The 25355-nt window shown below is 34.9% G+C and overlaps 2 protein-coding genes across 11 annotated transcripts; one reads left to right on the top strand and one right to left on the bottom strand.

The window, feature by feature from the left end:
- Positions 1-717: 717 nt before the first annotated feature.
- On the bottom strand, positions 718-6378 carry LOC144478639 (mitochondrial tRNA-specific 2-thiouridylase 1). Of its 7 annotated transcripts, XM_078196714.1 has the most exons (9): positions 3103-3537; positions 2961-3035; positions 2426-2638; positions 2179-2344; positions 1921-2105; positions 1604-1830; positions 1324-1491; positions 1026-1253; positions 718-933 (listed from the first exon to the last, which is right to left on the bottom strand). In XM_078196714.1, the coding sequence occupies exons 3-9, from the start codon at positions 2499-2501 to the stop codon at positions 784-786; spliced, it is 1200 nt and encodes a 399-aa protein (XP_078052840.1). In that variant the 5' UTR covers positions 2502-2638; positions 2961-3035; positions 3103-3537; the 3' UTR covers positions 718-783. The 7 variants fall into 7 exon arrangements, with proteins under 7 accessions (XP_078052840.1, XP_078052843.1, XP_078052841.1 ...); XM_078196717.1 differs by lacking the exons at positions 2961-3035; positions 3103-3537 and adding an exon at positions 6249-6378; XM_078196715.1 differs by lacking the exons at positions 2961-3035; positions 3103-3537 and adding an exon at positions 5576-5706.
- Positions 6377-24800, top strand: Sin3a (SIN3 transcription regulator family member A). Of its 4 annotated transcripts, none has more exons than XM_078196702.1 (17): positions 6377-6675; positions 10740-11035; positions 11652-11825; positions 12087-12239; positions 12323-12639; positions 12718-12958; positions 13044-13298; positions 13436-13837; positions 13950-14401; positions 14569-15290; positions 15509-15880; positions 16070-16239; positions 16320-16514; positions 16758-17036; positions 22399-22550; positions 22632-22842; positions 22991-24800. In XM_078196702.1, the coding sequence occupies exons 2-17, from the start codon at positions 10760-10762 to the stop codon at positions 23240-23242; spliced, it is 4623 nt and encodes a 1540-aa protein (XP_078052828.1). In that variant the 5' UTR covers positions 6377-6675; positions 10740-10759; the 3' UTR covers positions 23243-24800. The 4 variants fall into 4 exon arrangements, with proteins under 4 accessions (XP_078052828.1, XP_078052830.1, XP_078052827.1 ...); XM_078196704.1 differs by having other exon boundaries at positions 13421-13837; positions 16758-16967; XM_078196701.1 differs by having other exon boundaries at positions 13421-13837.
- Positions 24801-25355: the final 555 nt, after the last annotated feature.

Genomic DNA, 25355 nt, shown 5'->3' with positions numbered 1-25355 from the left:
TGGACGTCGAATGGCCCGATTCCAAACTCTCTGTTCTAAGCGATTACAATGTTAGTAATTTCAGTGTACTTTCATTCATCTATCAGCTGTTTGAAGCCATTGATAACAATTTTAAATGTTGGCAACATTTGTAATTACAGTAATTACTGTCAATTATTTGACCAGTTATTTCGTAATCATGAATTTCTATGATTAATACATGATTTCCTTTCTGTGTTCACAGAGACACAATGACAACGATATAAAGAGGACTCTTCTTAATTTCTCCTCCAATCTTCCCTCATCTCTAAGGAAAGAGACCTTTCTATGGATTTTTCGAAACATTGTTCGCTTTGCGGATTTCTCAATCGAACGAGTGGAATTTCGGAAATTTGTTTTCTTATTACTTTAGAATATTAACTTACTATTATCGTGTAATTTTTTTCTATTAATACATTCTTCATGATTTGGTAGAAAATTCCAGTACATTATGTTGCAGCCATAAAGGTCATCCTCGGGAGTCATCATGATGAACGCAATTTGGCGTTCTTAGTACTCCCGAAAACCAATTTTTCGAAACGGCTTTATTTTCTTCTGTGATGACGTCTCGTTTCGTCTACATCTTTTACAGCAAGAAATAACATTCATATAGTTCTAATTTCAAGTTATTGACAATCAACTGTTTTTTTCTTTAGAAGATGATTTAGAGGATTACATAAGGTAAAACATTAATTTAGATTGCACTTTCATCAGTACTTTATTTTTATTAGTACTTTGTATTTTACAATGTTTCATTGTACAATATTATACAGCAACTTGTGAAATCTTTTTTTTCTCATTAGAGTATTGCCAATGTTCCTCAATCACTTTTCGGCCAAGACTGTAATATGATGCACCAGGGTACTTAATTGAGGCACTGCCTAAACACTCGTCTCCATTGTATAAAGTTGCAAACTGAAATCATAATGAAATATTCATACGAAAAATGGTAATTATTATTTAATCTGGATTTCTTATTTTAAGTTAACGTATGAGATAAAAAATACCTGTCCCTCTGTAACTGCTCTCAAAGGCTGACTAAGTTTAATTATTAGTTCATTGGTTGCCATCTTGTGAACTATACAGGGTATCACAGATTGCCTGTGTTGGAAACGAAAGTCGCAATTTAATATGTTGAAGTCTCTATTCAGCTCCTCTGGTTCTTTGGATATCCAGTGAGGAACTTCAGTCCTGATTAGATCTGTATACAATGCTGGATGATTTGTCCCTTGTACCTAAAGAGCATTAATTAACACTCGTAATTCTATTTAATTTCCATTAGAATTTTAAATTACTTTTACATACCACAAATATAGTATTAGTCTCCACATCCTTTTTATATACAAAGTTTGCCTCTGAACGACCTTCACTTTTTGTTCTTTGTCCAACGGTCCAATGGTGAAAACCCATGTGCTTCCCAAGCACTTCTCCAGTCTCAATATCTATAAAATCTCCAGGTTTATCTGGTATATACTATAAATATAGAATTACTTTAATGCTATAATGAAACATAGAAATTATTATTTCCTTAACAACATTGTATGACAGAAACGTATATTAATATATAGCTGAAATCATTATATACCTCAGATATGAAGTCTTGAAAATTTCGTTTTCCCACAAAGCATATACCCATGCTTTCTTTCTTCTTAGCAACTAATTCCAGTCCAATCTCTTGGGCAATTTTTTTAACATTACTTTTTAAATAATTTCCAAGTGGGAACATACAGTATCGTAATGATTCCTGAGGTATCTGGCTGAGGAAAAACGTTTGATCCTTCCCTTCATCTTCTGCCTTAAGTAACCGAACATCTAAAAGATATTAAATGTTGCAGTTCATCAAAGAAGCTATAAATTATATTATATTCAAATAACATAAATATCCAAATAAGAAATATATACTTATATCTGGTATAAAATGCTCAAGATGAGGTCCAAAACTAGTTCTCACATAATGTCCAGTTGCAATAGCATCAGCTTCAAGCTCATTACGTGCAAATTGGAAAAATTTATTGAATTTAATGTGTTTGTTGCACAAAATATCTGGATTAGGAGTACCACCATTTTGATACTGTTCTATTAAATAACTATTTAATAAGAAAATATTAATATCTAAATTGATGTGAATAAATATTAAGACTTTGACAATAAAAAAGTTACCTGAAGACATTATTCCAATATTCTTTTACATAGTTTACTTGTACAAGAGGTATTTTTAATTTATCACACACCCATTTTGCGTGTTCATAGTCTTCTTCTGTTGTACATCTTCCTGTTTCATCAGCAATATCCCAGTTTTTCATAAATGCTCCAGTAACATTGAATCCTTAGAGAATTCTATGATTAATATTTTCAAAGTGTTATAAATCAATGTATGATATAAGAACTTACAATATTCTTTAATTACCTTTATTTTTCAACATAAATGCTGCTACAGCGCTATCAACACCACCAGATATACCCACAACTACTTTTTTAAACATTATGGAACTGGTAGTTCTTCCAATAATATTCAGTAATTAATTTTTATAACATAAAGTCTATGTCAATACAACATTTCCTATGTGTGGATGATCTTCTTGGTTTATTGTCCGAAACAGTTAACAGATGCCTGAAAAACCTATTAAATAAATGCATATAATGTATATGTGAATCAATATATCACAAAAAGTAAGATTTATTATATTATTATATAGAATATATTGAAATGTACATTCATGATCATAAGAATATAATTGAATCTTGTCTTTTTAGTTAAAAGAAGAAACTATTATGTACTCTAAATCATTTTAATTCTGTTTGTAAGATATTAAAATACAAAAATTGATCATTTTTCTTTAAATTTTTGTTACAAATAATAATATTTAAACGTGAATTTGATCGATCAACGAGATTGTACACATATATTCTGCTAAAATGAGATCATGTTTCAAGATTCTCACAATATTCGAATTCATAGTGTGCTCAACATCGTGTTAACCTTAATTGCGTGCGTATTGATTGTTACACAAACACAACTGTAACAATAGAATTTTCAAAAGAATTTATAAATTGAGGGATATTATAAAGGTTGAAAGAAAATACCAGATCGATCACGTGGTGTTGCGTATGTATTTACATATGCATTTCATAGATACCGATTATGTTTCACGTATACAGCGAATATACTGCACTAGCATCACATATTACAAAGAAAATCAAAGAAAATTTCAATAAAAAGTCCAATATAGAAAATATTAAGAAAAAAACATTAAACACGTTCTTTGTTGAAGAAACACGGTATATTCGACGAAATATAGCGTCTATACAAGCTTTCTATGCATATACATATGTACGATACATATTGAATCTGGGACTACTCGAATAATTCAATGTTTGAATATCTAACGAGAGCTTAAGATAATCCGACCACTTTCAATTTCACTCTATTAAAATATTATATCTCAGATAAAGTTTCGCCGACGTACCTTTGTATTAGTTGTGCTATGATTATTTTATAATTATATTTAAAAATTATATATTTAAGTATTTTATGTGTTGCACTTACTATATAATCAAATATAAACTGCGCACACTGCTAATTAATTAATAAAGAAATGCGGTAGACTTTTTTGTAAATTTGTTACTTGTATAAAAATAAAATGATGAATCCAAGTGTCACAAGAATTTGATTGATAATAAGAAAACGATATAAGTTATATTCACAATGTATAAAATTCGTCTACCTACTAATGCATAGATGATACTTAAATATACTTAAATTCTAGCCATTTTGAATCTAATAACAATTTCAATTATTAAATCTTTAATTATGTTTAGAACAATGTAAATCAATCTTCTTAGATCACTGTTTTCAACGTATCTATCGTATCTGTGCACGTGCAGTGCACTATTATTTTTTATTATTTTTTTATAATCCTTGCCTTTCAGCTTTGGATGACTTCTGGTTACATCTATTTAAATGGTTTTGTCTTATGCCTAACCCCAACCTATTTTGTTCTTGACATTCATTATCTTAATATCAGTATGATTATTTGTAATATTAATATAATTATTATAAATTACACTTCTCTTTGTTTTTTTTAGGATATTTCAATCGTCGCCTCGTACTTTCCTCACCGTATCTATTCCTTGTTCCTCAACTCTTAATAATCTTTCATTTCACAGCACCGACGTTGTATTACTTGAACTGCACTAAATAATGTATATTTCTTTCTGGTTGAGATAGACATATGAATTCTACGATTAAAATGCAAATATTCGAATGGATAAAAATTTCAGGAATGGTCGTAGTGCCAGTTTCGAGCCTCGCGCGTAGGTCGATGCCCGAAAATCCTCGGCCAATCGACGCGCCGCTCTCTGCTCGGGAACCAGTCAAGCACGTTGACAGATATGCAACGGCTGCTCGCAGGAGGTTGCATATTTCGAATGGCAATTTATAGTGTGGAGAGCAACATATCGCGTGCTAGTTCCGTCCATAGGATTAGACGAAATTCCGAAGGCGATTCTCCGGTTTTTGAAGAAATGCGCGTTTTTGGTGCAAGTGCAACCCATTTTGCGCAGTTTCCATGACCCAGATTACGATGGGGAGTTCGCTCGCCTTTCGGAACAGCTGTTGGCCGCGCGAACATGTCGGCCGCGGGGAAACGCTTGGATATTTCGTGGACTGCGCGCGCCTCTTGGCGGCGAAGCCGCCACAATTTCCAGGGCTGTACCTACAGCCAACCGATTAGGCGCCACGCAATTCTTCAATTTCATCGACGCGATGCGACTTTCATCGGAAGATGTCTGGACACTAGTTTCGTCGCGCGATTTCCCGCGGCATAGAGACTTTTCTTGAGTGAAAACCGCTGAAACCGTTTCGAAGCCAAAGAAATGGGTTCGGTTTCGGTAAAACGACCCGCCGCAACAGTATTACACATGATTTTCCGTGCATCATGCTGACTGGCTCCCGTGTGTCGCTTTTTCTAACTTTTTCCGTTTCGAACCGTTCACAGAAAATGTTTCGCGCTGTTATTCAAGTTTGCACAGACATACACGCATCTCGCTCGGTCCGTGTCAAATCGCCGTCTACTATGGCGTAATTAAAATTCCATATGCTGTGAGAACTACGATAGTGTACCAGCGGAGCAGAATTCTCGGGTTGCGTGTGGCTTCATAGTTATTCATCAGTGTAACGTATTATGTACTATTAAACGCGAAGTGCAAGATCGCTCGAACGAAAGTTTTGACGTCGCGTTATTCAAGACTGGTGTGCTATTTGTATCGATACACAGAAACTTTTTCACCGTGACGAGAGGATTTTTCAGAATGTTCCCCCGATCGCGTAACGAGCTCGAGTTATTACGATAACGCGTGTGTAAGACAGAAAGAGAGGAGACAATGGTGAAATAAATAAATAGACAGGAGTGGATGTTGGTCACTTTTCGAAATCGTATCGCGGAAAAGAGTTGTCACCGATCGTCCGGAGAGCGTGGTTTCGAGCGACAGCGGTAGAAAAATACGATTCCGGACAAACTCACGCGTGCGTAATTGTCATGTTAATAAGTTTACGAACGATTCCGCCGTAGCGATTCCATTCCGAGTGATTCCGGGCATCGTGAGCTTGGTTCGTGGCGGTTGTAGTGTCAGTGTCGAAGACAAGACTCGTGGCAAAAAGATACCGTAGAATAATCGATGCAGAATTAATGAAAGTTCCGAAAGAGAGAAGTCTCTCCACGGCGAGGGCCAATGCGTGTCACGTATACGCTTTGCAGGAGGTACCCGAGTGGTTGGTAACAGAGACGCTTAGCGGATGAATACGGTCCTGCATGATCCCCTCCACCTTCCTCATCCCGCTATACGACCAGTCAGTTCCTTGTTTGCCATACAAAATCCAATAGTTTGCCTTGTACCTCGAGAGTGCGAGTATGTCTTTTGCATTTACCTTTTTTCCCGTTGGAAAAAGTGCGGTAATCCATTCGAGATACTCGCGAAAATGTGCATTTTATTAAGTTTGTTTACACACACGACGAGATTTCGACGGCACTGAGAACGAGACCCGGGGAAGAGAGAGCATAGTGAATTCCTGTCGCTAGCAAGAGGCCGACCGGCCCGTTAAGGCTTCTAAGATTTTTTGGTCGTGAAAAAACAACGGAGCCGAAGCTTTTGTGCAGAAAGTCAGTTCGGACCCGCCGCGAAATAGGACCGATTTAGAGCGGGCGAGGTGGTGCGAGTGCCGAGAGGTGTACCTCGAGGTGGTTCCTTTGTAAAAGGAACACGGCAGGACGATTATTTTCACTGGAGCTCACGGGAAAATGTGTTATGTATTTACGTGGAATATTGCGTAACGTCGAGGGCCGGGAAGTGTTTGGAAACGTGCAACACTGACAAACCTCGCTTCGACGACTTCACGGGACGGACGGTGCGCGTCCGTGCAGCTGGCTTTACCGGCTCTATTTCGTCCCTCTGCCCCAGCGAAATCCCCTCGCGAGGTCCGACACCGCGATCCAAATTTTACCAAGAAACAAATCCCGACGACCGACCTATCTCCTCCACCGAAGGGCACAACTTTCATCGGCGATTCACCATTTCACCTCGACCACTTGCTCCTGGACACCTCTTCTCTCGATATCACCCTGGTGCAAGGACGTTCAACTTCTTTTCAGATGGAAATTGGTATGTACACATCTTGCACTAGGCTGCTGCATACAAATATCTATTTCCTTTGATCAACCAGACCAATATAGATTCTCTTGAATAGGACTTAATATACAGTGATGAACAAAAGTGAGTATACACATTTTAAAACGAAGTCACTTTCTTTAAATTCGACCAAATCACATGAACTTTTTTGCAGACGTTAGAAGGTCTGGTTCAGTGGTTAACGTGTAAACGAAATTTTCGCGAAAATTACAATTGCTTGGAGTGACAAGGAAAAATTAAAAAATTATACCGTTCAGCTTTTTTCTCTGAGCTTAGAACGAAAATTAAGACAGTTATTTTTATAAGTCTTATTAACGTGTATGCATGCCGAAAATTTCGTTGAAATTGGATGATGCAGGAAGAAGCTACAAGCAATTGAAAAAAATGTAAAATCCTCAGTTCAATCAAAAGTGGTTAAAAATTGCGATTTTCCCTATCTTAAAGTGTTTTTGCCTAGGCTTAGATGAAAATGTTTAAAAATGCAAGTAAACAATTGTTTTGTGTCAGTTCAACTAATTGCAAATTTTGCAAAAACATTTTTACACGTTGTCCAGTAAACTAGTCTAATCCTTCTACCATATCAAAAGAACTCAAAATGCTTGATCCAATTTGAGTGGAGTTACTCAGTATTAATAGGTGTATACTCATGTTTGCTCATCAGTATAGATTCCTTTGAGTAAGACTTCATACATTTGAATCTGAAGACTTGATGTAATTTCTTCTATTGGCTGAGTGCTCAAGTTTTCATGGGTATTCACTAAGTAAACAATTATCTATTTAATCAATTATACATCAGCTATTATTGATTTATAATTTGTTCTGGTGATAGTTGGAGACCACTGTTATTTTTTATTCAATAAGTACTATCATACACCCCAGAGTCAAAGTCACCTTTTTTGAAGATTTGATATTTTACATGTTTACAAATGATCTGCTCTTTACAGCAATGAAAACAATTATTTGTCATTTATTTAATTTAATATAATAAGTAGATTATAGATCTTCATTCAAAACAGAAATTGTCTGCATCAGTAGCAAGACACAGGGCATGTATAATTCTTTTCCTTTCCTTAATGACCTCAATAAGTTGAAATTAATACATTAATATTTATAGTTTCTTGGAATCTTTTCACTATTTCATATTTCATCTACTCATTTTTAACATAAATTCAAAAAATCCGCAGTCTAACAATAAGGGGAAAATATGAAAAGTCGATATCAATTACTTTTGAATGTAATTAATGATTCCATAGTATCGGTTAGTTTGAAAAGTGTGGCTTAATACATTTTGATGTAGTACCTAGACCTGGATTTTTAAGCACTCAGAACGTAAGAATTTATTCATTTCAAAGCCATCATCTAAGTGTTGTGACCTATACAGCAACCTTTGCAAATATTTCACAAGTGTTTCTTACAATATTCACCAATATTTGTTGATTTATAGAATCCATGCATTATAATTACATGTATTTTCAATTTTCTTTTACAGTAAAATGGTTCGTTCGAGCTAGCCAATACATAAGAACTAATTTCCTCATTACTGAGAGCATACAATGCTTGAATAAGATTGTCTACTGCTTTTAGGGAACAATGACGATCACAAGATGCATTAAAGACTTCATAAAAACTTTTGCACTTATCTAATTGTTCTCCTGAACAGGTGTATCATGCTTTGTTTTTTTCAAAATATTCTTTGAATGTTGTTATCTATTTTTATTTGTAGAACATCATAGTGCAAGTCTCTTCGAGTCAGTGTAACATATATTTCTTAAGAAGTAATGAGACAGGAACTACTGTAAATATTCCACAGTACAAGAATCCAACATTTTTGCTTCACCTAAATATCTACTGTATATTTTTCTTTCTAAGTCAGTAACACTATGTCAGTGCAAGGTCATTATAAACTATTATATGGATACATATTATATATACAGAAGCAATAGGCTATAATTATTTTTATATAAAGCTTATATTACTATGTAACTTTGTAGCAGTATGATTTTTATATCTCTTATAATTTCACATCTTTTGGAGTAGATATTTTACCAATACTTTCCATTCTACATAAGAAAACTTCTTTAATATCATTTCAAGATATTGAACATTACTGTGTACGTATACACATTGAAAAGAATTTTTGATGCCTAGAGTAATATAGCTGAATGTGACGTTAGAATGTTAAACAATATTCAAATACAAATATGAAGGTGACTGTATTAAATTCTAGCTAAAGTTACATTTATTTATATAGGTAAAATGAACTGATCTACCTAACGATATAAATGATGCACAACATGAATCAAATGTGTGTACAAATAAAATCAATTCATTGCTATATAATATGCTAAAAATTTCATACCAATTTAAAATGTGTTTGTAATGTTTATACTAAAAGTTTTATAATCTATTTTATTCAGTTGCATAATGATTCAAATATGAAATATACAAATGGATGCATGCGACAGCATGGCAAAGTAAAAATGCACAAGAGTAATGACCAATCACAAGAACAAAGCTATTCTTATTTTATGTAGGTAATAAGGTTCTACTAATTATCCTTTATTTTCTTAGAAGAAGAATTTGATTTTTCTCTACCTTTTTTGTACATTTATACTTCCATACAGAATGGAGCATCTTTGATGTGAGGTTATATCACCTAAAGATCATTGAATTCAAGTTTGACAAGAATTTCTTCTAGTTTCTCGTACAATTTATTTCGCACAGCAAGATTTCACATCTATATTAATTCGAAAATACAACCACGTGTACAATAACGATTTAATATTATGCAATATATATAGCAGCTGCAGGTATGAGTAATTCAATTATTTTTAACTTGAAAATCGAGCGTGAAAATTTGATTGGATACTTTTGCACCTTCCAAATGAGTCTCCGATAGAAAATAATGTATTTTTAATCGGATGAAATGTACAAATGTGGGGAATTAATTACGTGTATTTTAAACACATTTAATAATCGTAAATCGAACGAAATCTAAGTAAAAGAACAGTAATTTGTAATGGGTTGGTGTTCGTTTACGAGAAAAATGATAAGTTTTCACCTTATGGTCGATTTTCTGATGACTTTTACGTATCTACGGACGAGAAGTTTCTTCTACGCACGAAGTTACGGGAAAGTGCTCGCGGTGCTTCGGTTTCGTCCGGCTTCTGTCACACGAAGCGCGGCAAATTCAAACGTTGAAAACCATTTTTTCACATTAATGTTGATTTCTATAGTGGGATCCGGTTCAATTTCGGAGTCATCATTCCGGACTGCGCAAAGGTTCGTTTACGTGTGCATTGGCTCATGCGGTGCGGATGCGTCGCGTCACTTTATCGCCGTAAACGAAACAATACCGAACACTTTCGAAGCTGCACGAGCTCTTCCGTTTGCCTGTGGCGCGCCAAACATACCTACAACGATATCGCGCAGCTTATGGCATCGTAGCAGACGATTATTTCAGTCAAAAGACCAACCTTTCACTATTTTATTTTTATAAAATTCAACACGTCCAACTTTCCTTGAAACAACAATGTCACGAAAATGAAGAAAAATTTGTTCTCATATAAAAACACCGAGGTGAAAGTATTTAAACGTAATATTATTCCAGCAATGTTCTTCGAGTCACCGGAAGTAGGTAATGAGCGCTTTAAATTTTAATCTTATCGTTTATTAAAATGCTTTCAATTACCATTAAAAAATTTCTTTTTAACATATTTTAGTATTAATTCTCTTCCGAAATTAAATTCAATGAATTCCTCAAAATTCAAATACAAATATTAGCAAATACCAATCATACTTTCACCTGCTTTTATCAATATTATCTACTTTGCATAGACCTAACTAACTTCTAATTTCTGTATTAAGTTATTATTTTAATAAAATATTGTGTGTAGATACTTATAGTGCTCAGCACTTCATTTTAAGCATGTATAATAAGTACCCATAGATTCAAGAGCGATTTATACCCAATAATACCCCCCGCGAATGTACGGGTAAAATATGCGTCTATAGGACCATTTTCTTTTGATTTGTAGCATTTCCAATGTGATCTGCGATGAAACGCGTTCGCGGGCTGGACGAGGTATCATCACCAGCAGCAGCAACATTAAAGCACTCGTCAGTGAGTGCAGGAAGTGGCTTAGGTGGCGGAGGAGGTGGTGGTTTGGAGTATCATTCAAGCAGTGGAATAGGCGTTGTTGTACCTGGCCAAGCAGTTCGATCAGTTACTTCGAAAGAAATGCCGGGAAGTATACAATTCGGAAGTGCCCAAGCTCAGCAGCAATACACTGGAGCAATTGTTGTGCCCACCGCGGCTCCGTCCCCCATTAAGGTGCGTTACCCTTATTATACTGACAACTATCGCTAAAGTAATGACTGGTATTTTCTGTATTCATTTTTGTAAATTTTATTCCTGTATTTTGATCCCTTTCCTCAGTTGTTGGCGAATATAAAATTTTGATCGGAGCTATAATCAGTATACACGAACACTTAAGCTCTACAAGCTCAGAGATGACTGCCGTTATCTTTAGTAGAGGGAGGGTTAATATTTATATTTTTTTATTATCTCCACATAAATGTTCTTCGCGAAATTCGAATATAAAGAACCCGATGTTGCGGCGAATGAAATTAATCCGCTTAAAAGCGAACGGTCAAATTAAATGTCCGCACGGTATGCTTTTGTAATTGGCGCGTTAGTAGATTTGGTTTCGTAACGTAATTTCTGTCGTTTGATGTGAGTTTGTTTACACACATCCACCCACACATATACTCACAAGTTTTGAAATTCTTCGCCATTCGATGTCTTACTAACGCGTTACCCGTTATGTTATTTTGTGTGGAAAATTTATGATCAATTTCGTGCGTTCAGCTTTGTTTTAATGACACGATAATGCTTTGTCCATGTTGCGGATATTTTTTTTGCAATTGTTGTGTATGTTTTTTTCCAGGGAAGTGGATCTGCAGGACTTAGTTCTACATGTAGCAGTAGCAATGTAAATACTGGTGGAGGGTTGCATAGTGGGATAGGTGGTGGGAGTAACCATAGTATGGGTTCTCAACAACCTGCACCAGGAACACAAAGTCAAGTTCACAGCCAGCAACAGCCAACAATAAGGCATAAGGTTCATATTTAAGTAACGTGATATGATAATAATTTATGAATATTGAAAAGTTTCAAATTTCCTGATACCTTTCTAAGTACTTATGTAAACATTTATTCAGGAATCTAATATATGAATAGCTCGGTGTACAGTAATTGGAATAAGGATAGAGTTTACTGTTCAAATAATTTTCTTCATTCCATATACTATTCCAGTCACTGTATAACGTTTTTCGTTCTTTGTAAACGGAATCTCATAGAAATGTTATTACTCCGTTTGTAGGTCCACTCTGGCAATGTAATGTCACTAACTGCAACGCCGCCAGGCTCTAGTCTAGGTGGTGGTAGTGGGTCTCAACAATTTCAGAGATTAAAAGTAGAGGATGCATTGTCTTACTTAGATCAAGTCAAGTACAAATTTAACGATCAGCCACAGGTATATTTCAGATGATACTAACAGTAAAGTTTCCTGCCCTCAGAGACTTCATTTTACTAACTATATCGTTTCCTTGATTGTAGGTGTATAATGATTTCTTAGATATTATGAAAGAATTTAAGTCGCAGAGTATAGACACTCCAGGAGTTATAACACGAGTGAGTAATTTATTCAAAGGACACCCCGAGCTTATTGTTGGTTTCAACACGTTTCTTCCACCTGGATACAAAATAGAGGTGCAAGCAAATGAGCAAGGATACGCTTTTCAAGTATCCGTCAGTATGCCGAGTCCCACTCCTACCCTGTCGCAACATTGCACTGTCAATGTTGGTTCGCCTCCAGTAGCGAGTCCACCGACACAACCAGCAAAAGCTCCCCCCGTTTTACAAATAATGCACGGGTAAACTATTGACATTCTGTGATTCGTCTTTCTGGTGCATTATCCAACAAATTAATAAGCGATTATTCCTTAATCTAGGTCCGGGAATATACACCAATCCCACATCTTAAATAATAATTCCAACAGCAGTTTGACGGTGCATGCACCATCACCACCACCAGTGCAGACGTACAACAATTCACATGTTAGTGCAGCACAAGCTCAAGCTGTGAGCCAAGCATTGAGTCAGGCCCAGGATGGTATAGCCACTAGTGGGCAGACACAACAGAGCCAGCCAGTTGAATTCAACCATGCAATTAACTATGTTAACAAAATCAAGGTTTGCATACAGTTAGGAGAATAAAGCAATGTTGTAATATGTAAAATATTTTCTCATTTTGGACATTTTTTTGTTGAAATCTTAGAATCGTTTTCAAGGCCAACCTGACAAATACAAACGGTTCCTAGAAATTTTGCACACTTACCAGAAAGAGCAACGTAATTTAAAAGAGTCCGGACACTTGGGCGGCACGAGTGGGTCTGGTGGAACAGGTGGTGCGAAACACTTAACAGAAGCAGAGGTCTACAGTCAAGTTGCCAAACTGTTTGAGAATCAGGATGACTTGCTTGCCGAGTTTGGACAGTTTTTGCCGGACGCCACCAATCAACAGAGTTCACTGGTGAGTGACACAGAACATGCAATGCTCACAGCAAGGACAAATCAGGAAACTGAGGCGTCCATGCTGTGATTAACATCTCTTCGAATTCTGTCTTTATACCGGCGAACTCTGATTGGTATTAGTCTGTTATGTTTCAGAGTAACAAGACTGCGACTGTTAACGATCACACCACAATCGTAAAGAAGCCTATGGGTCCTAAGGTACCCTACAACAATTCGGGAAACATATCGCGGGAACTTCGGGAGTCCAGTGGCACTGGCACAGTGGAACGTGAAAGTCGCGATCACAGGGACCGTGAGCGAGAACGGGACAGATCCGGCGTGCGGGACATCAATAGTGTCCAGAAATTCGTGCACAACACAGGACAGTTGAAGAGGAGTCCGTCATTCTTGCCTTCTGTAACTGCCGGCAATTCTCACCACATACAGCATGGTCCACCGCCATTGAAGAAACACAAAGTATCCTCCATGCGCGAATGCGTTACCATAGCAGAAGCTGGGAAATATGGCAGTCTGAACGACTATGCGTTCTTCGACAAGGTTGGTAATCTCTATTTGCTAGTGTTTGTACTTAATTTCAACTGTGAATGTTAAAGATCACTTCAAGGTCATGTGATTAACAATTCTGAGTGTATTTGGATTTACTTTCTAGGTTCGGAAAGCGTTAAGGTCTCAAGAAGTTTACGACAATTTCCTGAGATGCCTGGTCCTATTCAACCAAGAAATAGTTTCCAAGACTGAATTGGTGCAGCTAGTGACACCATTTCTTGGTCGCTTTCCTGAGCTGCTGCGGTGGTTCAAAGATTTCTTGGGTCATCTGCCTGAGTCATCGACTACCACTACAACCAACGCGTCTAGCAACATGAACGTCGAAGCGTTACCAAATAACGTTGTAAGAAGTCATCAAGACCGTCCTCAAGGTGATCTCGCCATGGAGATCGACTATGCGGCATGCAAACGTTTAGGGGCGTCGTATTGTGCGTTACCAAAGTCTTACGTTCAACCAAAGTGTACAGGCAGAACGCAATTGTGTAAAGAGGTTCTCAACGACACATGGGTGTCGTTTCCGACTTGGTCCGAAGACAGTACATTCGTAACATCGAGGTTTGTATTTCTGCTGTTATGTACAGGGTGTTCACACTCTTATAATAAAATAGTTTCATTTTTTTTCTTTCATTTATCAATGACTAGTAAATGCGTGAACACCCTGCGTTCACTTGTTCCCACGATGAATGCGTATTTTACACAATTTTTTAATGAAATTAATATAGGAAAACCCAATACGAGGAATTTATTTACCGTTGCGAGGATGAAAGATTCGAGCTGGATGGTGTAATAGAAACAAATGCGTCCACGATCAGGGTACTCGAGGGAGTTCATAAGAAAATGAGTAGAATGAGTCAAGAAGAACTGCAAAAGTTCAAGCTTGACGATTGCCTTGGTGGTTGTTCTCCTACGATTCATCAAAGAGCCTTGAAGAGGATATACGGTGATAAGGCTGCCGATATCATAGAAGGCCTTAAGAGGAATCCCGTAGTGGCGGTACCTGTGGTTCTCCGGCGATTAAAAAGTAAAGAAGAAGAATGGCGGGAGGCTCAAAAAGGTTTCAACAAAATCTGGAGAGAACAAAACGAAAAATACTACCTGAAATCCTTGGACCATCAGGGTATCAACTTCAAACAAAGCGACGTGAAGGCGCTAAGATCTAAAAGTTTATTTAACGAGATCGAGACACTGTACGACGAGAGACATGAACAAGTGGACGATGGCACCGGGGACGGGCAGAACAATAGCGGTCCACACCTTGTGCTACCCTACAAGGACAAATCTGTTTTGGATGATGCCGCTAATCTTCTAATTCATCATGTAAAGCGTCAGACGGCCATCCACAAAGAAGACAAGCAACGAATAAAGCTTTTATTGAAGCATTTTATACCTGATCTTTTCTTTCATCCACGCCAAGAACTTAGCGACGATGAGAGAGACGAAGATGGTAAGTAAAGTTCTTTAATTTTTCTGTATACCTTTTTGATCAAAACTGACTCTAGTGTCAGACGAAGATTAAAGTATGTACAACTGTTGGACAAATCAAAATTTCATTTGCTTTTTTAACGTTATTAAATTAAACATTTTGATTATCGGTACTTCTAGTGTTAACAAAATGTATTTATATGATAAAATGATACGATGCTATTCATATGATTTTAACAGATGAAAAAGAAGATTTGAATGTGGCAGCGTGTAGTAATTCCCAATCGGTGACAATGAATACTTCGCCGTTGGGTGGTGGGCTCCAAGCGAATAGGAATAAGGCGCCAGTGTCTCCGATTCCGTCTTCCACATCGATTAAAACTGAACCAGACATTAAATTACCCATCCATGCCTTGTCGAATGATCCAGAGGAAGCGTATACGCTCTTCATGGGCAGTAACAATTGGTACCTCTTCTTGAGGTTACACCATATCCTCTGTGAAAGATTGACAAAGATGTACGAGAGGGCTGTCGCACTTGCTGAAGAGGAATCACGGTACAAACAGCAACGGAAGGAGAGTACAGCTGTTGCTTTAAGATTAAAACCCAAAAGTAAGTATTATATTGGTACTTCATGTGCAAAAGTATAGTGAGGTCCCATATAATAGGACTACTATTTTTATTTCCATCAAGTACTCTTCTTTTAGAACAAGCTCGATAACAGCACTATGGGCGGGGGGTTTATTGTAATATAATATGTGATGTATTTAATCATAAACTAATGTAATATTTTTGATACAGACGAAATTGAAATCGAGGATTACTATCCTGCATTTCTGGATATGGTTAAAAATGTCCTAGACGGTAACATGGAAAGCACTGCTTATGAGGACACTTTGCGGGAAATGTTCGGTATTCACGCGTATATTGCCTTCACGTTAGACAAAGTTGTAACATACGCAGTAAGACAAGTGAGTATACATTTTTTGTATCTTCAAATATGTAGAAGTATGTTACTTGTAATCTTTAAATGAAACTATGAAATGTTTAGTTGCAGCATTTGGTTTCGGATCCTATATGTCAACAATGTATGGAATTGTTTCAACGAGAACAACGACAACCAAAAGAAAGCAATGGTGCGGGTGGTTTATGTGCTACCGCATACATGAGACTTGGTGCAGAAATGGCGTATCAACGAAAAGCTGAGAAAGCCATGGCAGATGAAAATTGTTTTAAAATATACATAGTAAGTATATAAAATTAATTTAATTTCTATTAAATGTTAAATCTATTTTTTCAATAATTCTGTTTTGTTTATGTTCATTAATTTAGATGATTTCCAAGACCTCAGTTTTTTAGAACACACTTTTTGTTTTTTGTTTGCATATCTGCAATTTAGCAGCATGCATTAGATGTGAATAAAATTTTAAAAGAATTTTACTATGTAGGCGACGAATGTTGTGAAAATATGAATTTTTTCTTGTTACAGTATAAAAAGAACTGCAAAATGACAATGGAATTATTGGATACGGAAGGTGATGAGGCGATGGACAACAGTTGTAGGGAAAGAGAAAGGGAAGGAGTTACAGTATCTGAAAAATGGTCTACGTATGTTGAGAGGTTTTCTGCTCCAGCTGGTCAGACTAGTCCGAAAGACACCCCGACCTTAACAGACAATGAGCCGACAACCAATCATCCTGTGAGTAACGACCAGGCAGCAAGGGGGGGGAGGGGCAGAAAGCGCAAGAACACTGACATTAGCAAGAAGGTATAGGATCCACATCCCTTTTCATAAATCATTGCCAACGTTGAAGTTTACGTTCATTCGTAATTTGATGTCTGTGATTGGAGTTGTACGGTTACCATTCAGTGTACAACTAAATGTTCCAAAGAACGAAAGTTTCTTATCAAAACTTTCTTCTCTGTATTATTTCGTGTGATCGTTATTTGATACGGAAAGGAGGCATTCGTGCGTGAACGTTTTAAATCGCAGTCAGGAATTATTCCACAGAATCAGTCTTCAAAAAAATCTTTGTTGACTTCTTTATAAACAAACAAAACAGAAGAATATTTTAGAAATCAAACAATGTTGCAACATACATATATATGTGTGTATGGATATATGTGTATATATATATATATATATAAATATATTTTATACATACGTATATATACATATACATGTATCTATCTCTGTTGTTTGCTAATATGAGGAAGCTACGTGGTCATGATCTGCTATCATCAACGCTTTATTATGCGAATAAGGTCAGAGCACTGGTTCACATACTTGTCGTTGCATAGAAATCGCAGAAGTTTGTATACATATAAACAGAATGAACTAATATTCTTTTAATCGCAGAAAATGCAAAACCGGAGGTCATATATATTTATTTTCGTAATATTTAAGGAGATAAGAGAAGTACATGATTTCCATCTCAGTGCGTCCAACGTGGTGCTGTAAATTAAGTGAAAATTCTCGCAAGATAGTGCACTACACAAACGAAATCTCCCATTCTTTATTCTATATAATATATTCGCTCACACTTTTGGTGTGTTTGCTACACCATTAGACGTTATATAACGTGTTATAAATTATATTTCTATATTTTAAATATCGACTTATAATAGGACAACGATAATCTGAGTAGTAATTCTTTCAAATCTCCAACACTGAAGATTGTCAAGAGCATTCGCAAACATGCTACCGCTGTTGCTGTATCGATCGTCGATTTTCTGTAATTGCTTTGCTTCATCGTTTTTTTGTACGATGTGAACAGCTTCTAGGTTGACTTGTTGGTCCGTGTAATCATTCTTCAGGATTTTCCTTATCGATGTGGTGATATTTTTCTTTTACTCAAAGTTATTATTTTTACGCTTTTAGGGTCGATGAGTATTTAAAATACATTTCGATGGTTGAACGCACGATGTTTGAACTAACACAAAAGTTCTATGTTTTCTCTTGTTTTATTTTTGTCTATTTAAATTTTATCTTAATTTTAATATTTATTTATCTCATGGTTATCCAAGGTCGTTCTTGTTTATTTTATATTTATGTTTCTAAAAGTTAATTTTATACATCCTGATATACAAGGAATCACAGAAGCTTTTAAAGCTTATAAAAAGAGAGATTCCAAGATTTATTGAAAATGACTTGCTTTCATGTTGAGAACATGATAGATATGAAGTGAAATTAGTCGGGTCAACGAAGTGATAACAAGGAAAAATTTTATGTGTACATTAATCTATTGTCCATTATCGTACTATCACCGTTATTGCCCACCTCGCGCGTTTCATTAGAAGAACAGAGGCTAAAGCTAAACTAGAAAGACGTAGTTGTGGGAGTGAACTAGTAGTGAAAAAATAACGTGTAACACGGATCGAAAAAATGTACAAACGAAACAATTAAGGGGACACGGCATACACAAATGAAGTCATACGAGTAGTGCCATAATGAATTGTAAAAAAGAAAATTACATTAGTTTAAACGAACGTAACATTTGATATCGGTCAATTCTTAATGTTTCTTTCATTTTCATCACACTTATTAATTATAACTAGATAAGATCGTAATTCCTAGAATTTATAAATGAGATAGAATTTAAAAAGGAATGTAAATATTTGATATAAATTTGTATATATGTTTTTTGATACGCAAACATAGGTCGTCTGGTAGTGTACATCATGAACTTGTAAAATTCTAATATTCACTGTCATATTCGGATCGTTAGTGAAGCCTTTGGAAATGTACTATGGATATCGGCTAGCGAGCACATATTACATTCACGTCATATTCTGTCCATGCAGTAGTTCCAGTAATTACAATTGTTCATCTTGCTTCAGACCAACAAAATTTCTCGTTGACAGCAACAAATGTGAAAAGAGGATGCATAATTACCATGGCATGTAACATTCTCAATGCACTTCGATCACATTCAAACGGATAAGCCATACTTTCTCATGAATATCTGATAAGATCATTATCTTTCAAGTGGGGTATATTAACAGTACATTTAACACGTTGGCGACCAACACAGCAGTCACAAAAATTCGATAAAATTAGAATTACTTGTTTAATGATAAAAAAAATCAAGAATTTAGTATTCTAATTATTCAGTACTTAATCTATTAGTGCAGTTATTCTAACATTGGCCAAATCGATCCTTATGGTAGTCACCGTGTTAAATTCTACAGCACTTTGGTGTTAGAGATCATATTTTGAAATGGTCATTCATGACTTTCGGGCGAATTGAATCAGTTGCTCTTGAAATATAACAGTTAGTGCAATATCGTTTGTTACGTTCTCAGGACCAAGTTTACTGGTTTGACGAATGTGACAGTAGCAAACTAGAACTGGAAATACTGTATCATGGCGTGGATCAAGCGTGTTCCTGGCTCAAACTGTTACACCATTGTGAATCATGTATTATAACTTATGAACAACTTTGCTGTGTATATATTAATGTAATAAGTAGCGAAGCAAAGTTTATATACTGTAGCATGTAAATAGAGAGTCACTTCATTCACAGCTTCGTTTGTGGTACGTAACAGTATAAAATGTCGATATCATATGGGAGACAGTTCGAATATTTGCCAAAGGTTTCACAGTTTCAGCTCGTTTCGGTTTAATGCAGTTGCTTTTGCACAAGAAGGTCCTTTTTCGGTACTCCTAAATGAATTTTCATTTGTGTAATTTTATATTTTTCCCTCGAGGGAACGGTACGGAGTTCTATTCTGGAGATGTCGATCATTTTCAGTGATAAGAATTGTTAATAATTACAGAGTTAGCTGGTGTGTCTGCCTCGGTGTCGCCGTCGAAGTAATTTTGATTGAAACGATCACTCATTACTTGCTGTAGGTCTCGACGATTTTGTGAGCTTGTCGATTTCATGTTTGAAATGTGCTTTTTTTTTTAAAAAAAGAAACAAAACCTATGTCACGTTTAACAAATCACATTAGGTGTTCTTTTTAACAAGCCATTGGTAAAATGTCCTGCTAATTTTATTGTTTGACGTCGAGATATATGTTTTTGTATATTTTATTAGGCAACAGGTACTCCGTTTCTTAGTTTCTCTCCGTTATAGTGTTTTGTACAGTATATATATATGTATATATATTGCATATACTTTTGTGACCAGAGTGGATTTTCGGATGACAGTGTTCGCAATGTTGTTTCCTCCATTGAGAAAAAATAACACCATCGTATTTTGTACAAAATGTAAACATGCATTTTTCTCACAAAGCTTTGCATTACGGAATTTTAAGCGCTATTTATATATATATATATATGCATATGTATATATATACATAGAAACTGAAAGAGAGAGAGAGTAATACACGTACCATAGTACGTGTAATTTATATATATTTTTCGTTCGTTTAAACAGTTGAATACGTTTTTATTAGATCACGTGGCATAAAATTTCATTAATTTAACGATATACATATGCATATATGTTATTCTTGCCACAAATCATCTGATTTAAACGTTTACTGTGACAATTTGTAATATAGTTTCACCTGAGACACTATGAGGTCGAATGTGCAGACAGATTTTATGTGATTGTTATAAGCTCATATCTCCGTTTTCACTTTACGCAGTGAATTTTAAACTCTATATATATATATATAAGACATATATATATATATACATAAATATATATATATATTTTGTAACTGTAATCTGTATATGAAACAAATATACATATAATGATAGATAACAATAATATTGTATAGAAGAGAGATATTGAAATACATGAACAATGCTTTTAAACATTATTGTCTAACATCATTTTGTACCACTAAATTTATTACTTTGATTCTCCATTTTTTATTAAAAAGATTAAGAACAGTGCTTTGCCTGCGCTGTTGACAAAAAACGACAAGAAACTGAACTGATAATATTTTTTATTACTATTACATTTAAATAACTGACAATCATAAGCATTTAATTCAGATGTCGAAATTTTATGTTTATCCTCATCTGATTTTTTTTTTTTGGTTTTAGATATTTTCTTATTTAGCTCCGATTTGTTCTGCTTATTATTGTTTCAATATTTTGTCACGTTTGTTTGAGTATTGAACGTTGAGAAATATTGAGAGTAATATATCTCTTTTCTAACACATCTATATTTAAAAAATAATCAAGTCTACAGCTTACTATTAATAAACTGTTTAATAACTATTATGTTGATACTTTTTTCTTTTTTATGCTTTTCATACTCACATATTCATTGATCGTCAAAGAGTGCATAAATACCATAAATTGTATTTGACAAAATTATTTTTTCTTGTGCTTTGCGTTAATTTCGTTAATGTGACTCTATTATTGTTTTATTATTGTTCAATATTATTGATATTGATACTGAAGATAAATATAAGTTTCCATGATATTATAATTATTGTTAGCTGTAGCAATTTAACATAATATCGATAGTTTACGAAAAAATAGTAAAACAATAGACAGCCAGTTTTCTTTTGGAATTATTGTTTTAAACATTTTTGCTTTTTTACACAGAAGAATACCTGTATTAATTATAACAATTTTATGTTAACTCATCAGATATATCCTTCTGACCTATCCATATAATTCCAAATTAATTATTGGTAAACTTTATTTGTAAAATGAAACTTTATTGATGTGTATGTGATAAACTACATGCTATTGTGCAATTAAAATCACACAATGGCAAGTAACGCTTAAAAAAGAATTAAAAATAATAGAATCAGGAATAAATATCGCTTCCATTTTTTTATTGTAATTTTTTATAAGTTTGTTCCAACTACTGTGTAGACTTTTTTACATAGAAGATTTTTGTCAACTCAATTATATTATTGATACAATTTATTTGTATATTTCTTCTAGATTTTATCATTTTAAAATTTGATTAATTTTGATTACTTACAGAAATGGAACACAAAATGATGCTTAAAAGCATAAAACAAAATACTTGCACAATGCTGTAATAAATTTTTAAAAAATTGTGCCATAATAAGATTTTTACATTAAGTATATTATACATAGTACTAATTTTATATTCTATTATAGTTCAGCGGATAATGTTATTAATATTTGTAATTGCTTCTTAAAAATTTTTCCTTGTAGAAAAAGTAACATGAAACGATTGTTGTAGATGGATGGAAATGGTTGGAGTTCTTTAGGCAGAATCTTGGCAGGACGTAAGCCTGTATTTCTATATCGTAATGTAAGACAATGGAGGAAAAGGGCTGCAAGAATGATGTCGGCATCTATACCTAACACTAACAATCCTGAAAAGGGTACAGAGTAAGTGTTTATCAGTACATTCTTTTATATTTTTAGTTTTTAGTTTTTATATTTTTCACTAATCATTCCGTTCTGTTCCAGAGCAACAGACAAAGATAAGGCACTTGATACTGTCGATGCACTTCTCAAACGACCTGCTGGCTTGAGATTAGCAGATTCTGGAGATACTTCTGACATTATTAATTCTGATGAAACACAATGCAGATTTAATCCCAACAGTTACCAAATGCTTTATGTTGCTAGCAAGGAAGCATTCCTTTACAAACAGAACTCGTTTAATCGTGCCAGAGAGGTAAATTTAATCATTATATTCTGTGATTCTTAATCTTGGAAGTTATTGAAATTGAAATGTCAGTCTTGTAGCTTATTGAGTTCTTCAATGGCTTCCAAAATTTTATTAACATCTGAAGACATTTTTAACATGTATTTTTTTTTAATAGTGCCATCCAGCCGTGACGAAACATTTAAATTCAAAGTTTCATCAGTGGTTGGCGTCCTGGGCATCTAAAAACGTTGCAGACATACAGCATCGGTTATGTCAAGACTGGTTAATGGGTCGTTACGAGAATTTAATCCCTCACAAAACACGAGTGATCACAGACAATGACCAAACGAGATCACCTTACCGACAATACAATCGTTATCGAGTCGAACGCTTGCAACCTGACCTTCTAACGGAACCATGTGTATAATCTTACATCCCTTATAATTTCTTTACTATTCTTTGAGAATATATGATTATTACTGAGAGCTCGTTTCGATAATCTCGTACTCGTGGAAACTTTTTTTGTTAATAATTAGATAAGATAATCGCGAATTGAGGGCAAAAATGAGACTGATTCTTGGCCCGCGTTTCGCGTACACGAACCACTATAAGAACGTCTTGTTTTGCTGATGAAGATCGTGGCCGAAGATAGTGAATTGGTTGCGAGAGAATCATCATTATTTGTTAAGCTCATTGGAATCGACTGTGGCAAAATAACGTTCGGTTCTTTAATTGTACAGGTACGGATAATGGTGTGATGCTAATGGAAATATCGCTGTCTCGATAAATTGCTATTTATATAAAGATTTACAAAGATTCATTATAGTTATAAATATGAAATTCGCGGATTAAACGTTAAGGACGATATAGACATGCGATATTTCCAATTGTATCGGATATAAGCTTGTGATCAGGTAATATAAAATGATTAAACGTAACGTTTTTTTTCTACAACGACTCATTTACCATCATATTAGATACGCATACTTCGAGTAGGATTTTACATAAGAGAGTAAAGTTAGAAGAAAACTTTTGATATTTTATGTAATCTTAATCAATTTAGACAGGATATATACTACCTTAACGTAATTATTGAACGTAAGTGCAGATCGCAGATTCACTCAGTTTTATTTCATCAAATATTTTATTTTTGTACAATTGTGAGATTCTCACTAAAAGTATTAGATTTCGTTGTCAATTGAAACTATTATTTATAGCGAAACAGTAGAGAGTTTGAACAGATAATCGTATGCGTTTAAGCGCGGATCAGAGCAACTTATTGAAAATTGTATACCTTGTTGAAACAATAAAAATTTTACGAAAGTCTTTTCCATACGGGACATAGTGTAATAGTTTTTGCAGCTCTTCTGGTAATGGAGGAAATTGTTATCCGAAGCACTGTATGTACAAAAACAGTTTTCGTTAGAAGTTTTTAATAACTTACTTCTCTTATTTTATTGCGGACTAATCGTAATCACTCTTCACGGAAAAAATCGTGTATTATACATAAAATTTGTATGTATGGACACATACTTGTACATATGTATGTGCATGTATGTATGAATGTGCTATCAATTGAGTGCATATGTACGTATATACACATAGAAGAATGAGAACAAAAATGCTAGGCCTTATTTTTTACCTGATCTTTAGGCTACTCGGTAAAACGATGAAACGAAAAGTTGTAAAATGTTAAATATTGTAGCGGTGTTCCTGTACAGTGCAAAGGTGTTGACGACATTAAAAGTACGATGTTAAATTGGTACAAGGCATTGATTCACCACGCACGAGGGTACATGGCTCGAGTTCTAATTTTTATGTTATTCTTATTATCTTAGGTATATATTTTTTACTGATTCACTTTTATTTGTATATCGCTATAAATGATATAATATATATATACATATATATATATACATATATCATCATATGTATATATAGATAAATACCAAGCTGACAAAAATACAGTTTTTTTATATTGTGGATATATTTTGTCAATGTTAAATTTTCTGTTCGTTAAACCTGTGCGTGAAAGAGACTGTTGTTAAACTGAACAGGAAGTTCGTGCGTGGTAGTGGAAGAAAGTGACACTCCTTTGTAACATTCAGACTGCGTGCAGTCATAGCCACAATCCGGAAATACGAATCAGCATTTTGCATCGATTCAACCACAATGCTTCAGACATTCAGGCAAACTATAAGGTTTCAAACATACTGACGGATAATAATGTAAGCATCAAGATGATGCTATCTACATTCTTATCCTAATTCTACAGATTTCGTTGGAGTCTTGACGTCTCTGTTTTTGTGAATAATTTTGAGAAGATGCTGTTACAGACACAAACATAGCTATTCGTTCACTCGATCACTGTGCCGTTCAGTTATACAATATACACTGCAGTTGTACATTAAAACTTGTGTATCTTATCAAAAGGAGAACAAAGAAAAGAGAGACGCGGTCTTCCGATGCTCGACTACTTGTGACTATTGATGATAGTGTATTTTATCAAGAAATTGCTAATTTTAAAAAAGTGTATGTCC

This window comes from Augochlora pura, chromosome 3, assembly GCF_028453695.1.
Source record: "Augochlora pura isolate Apur16 chromosome 3, APUR_v2.2.1, whole genome shotgun sequence".
Taxonomy (NCBI): domain Eukaryota; kingdom Metazoa; phylum Arthropoda; class Insecta; order Hymenoptera; family Halictidae; genus Augochlora; species Augochlora pura.
This window is presented reverse-complemented; position numbering and strand designations above follow the sequence as displayed.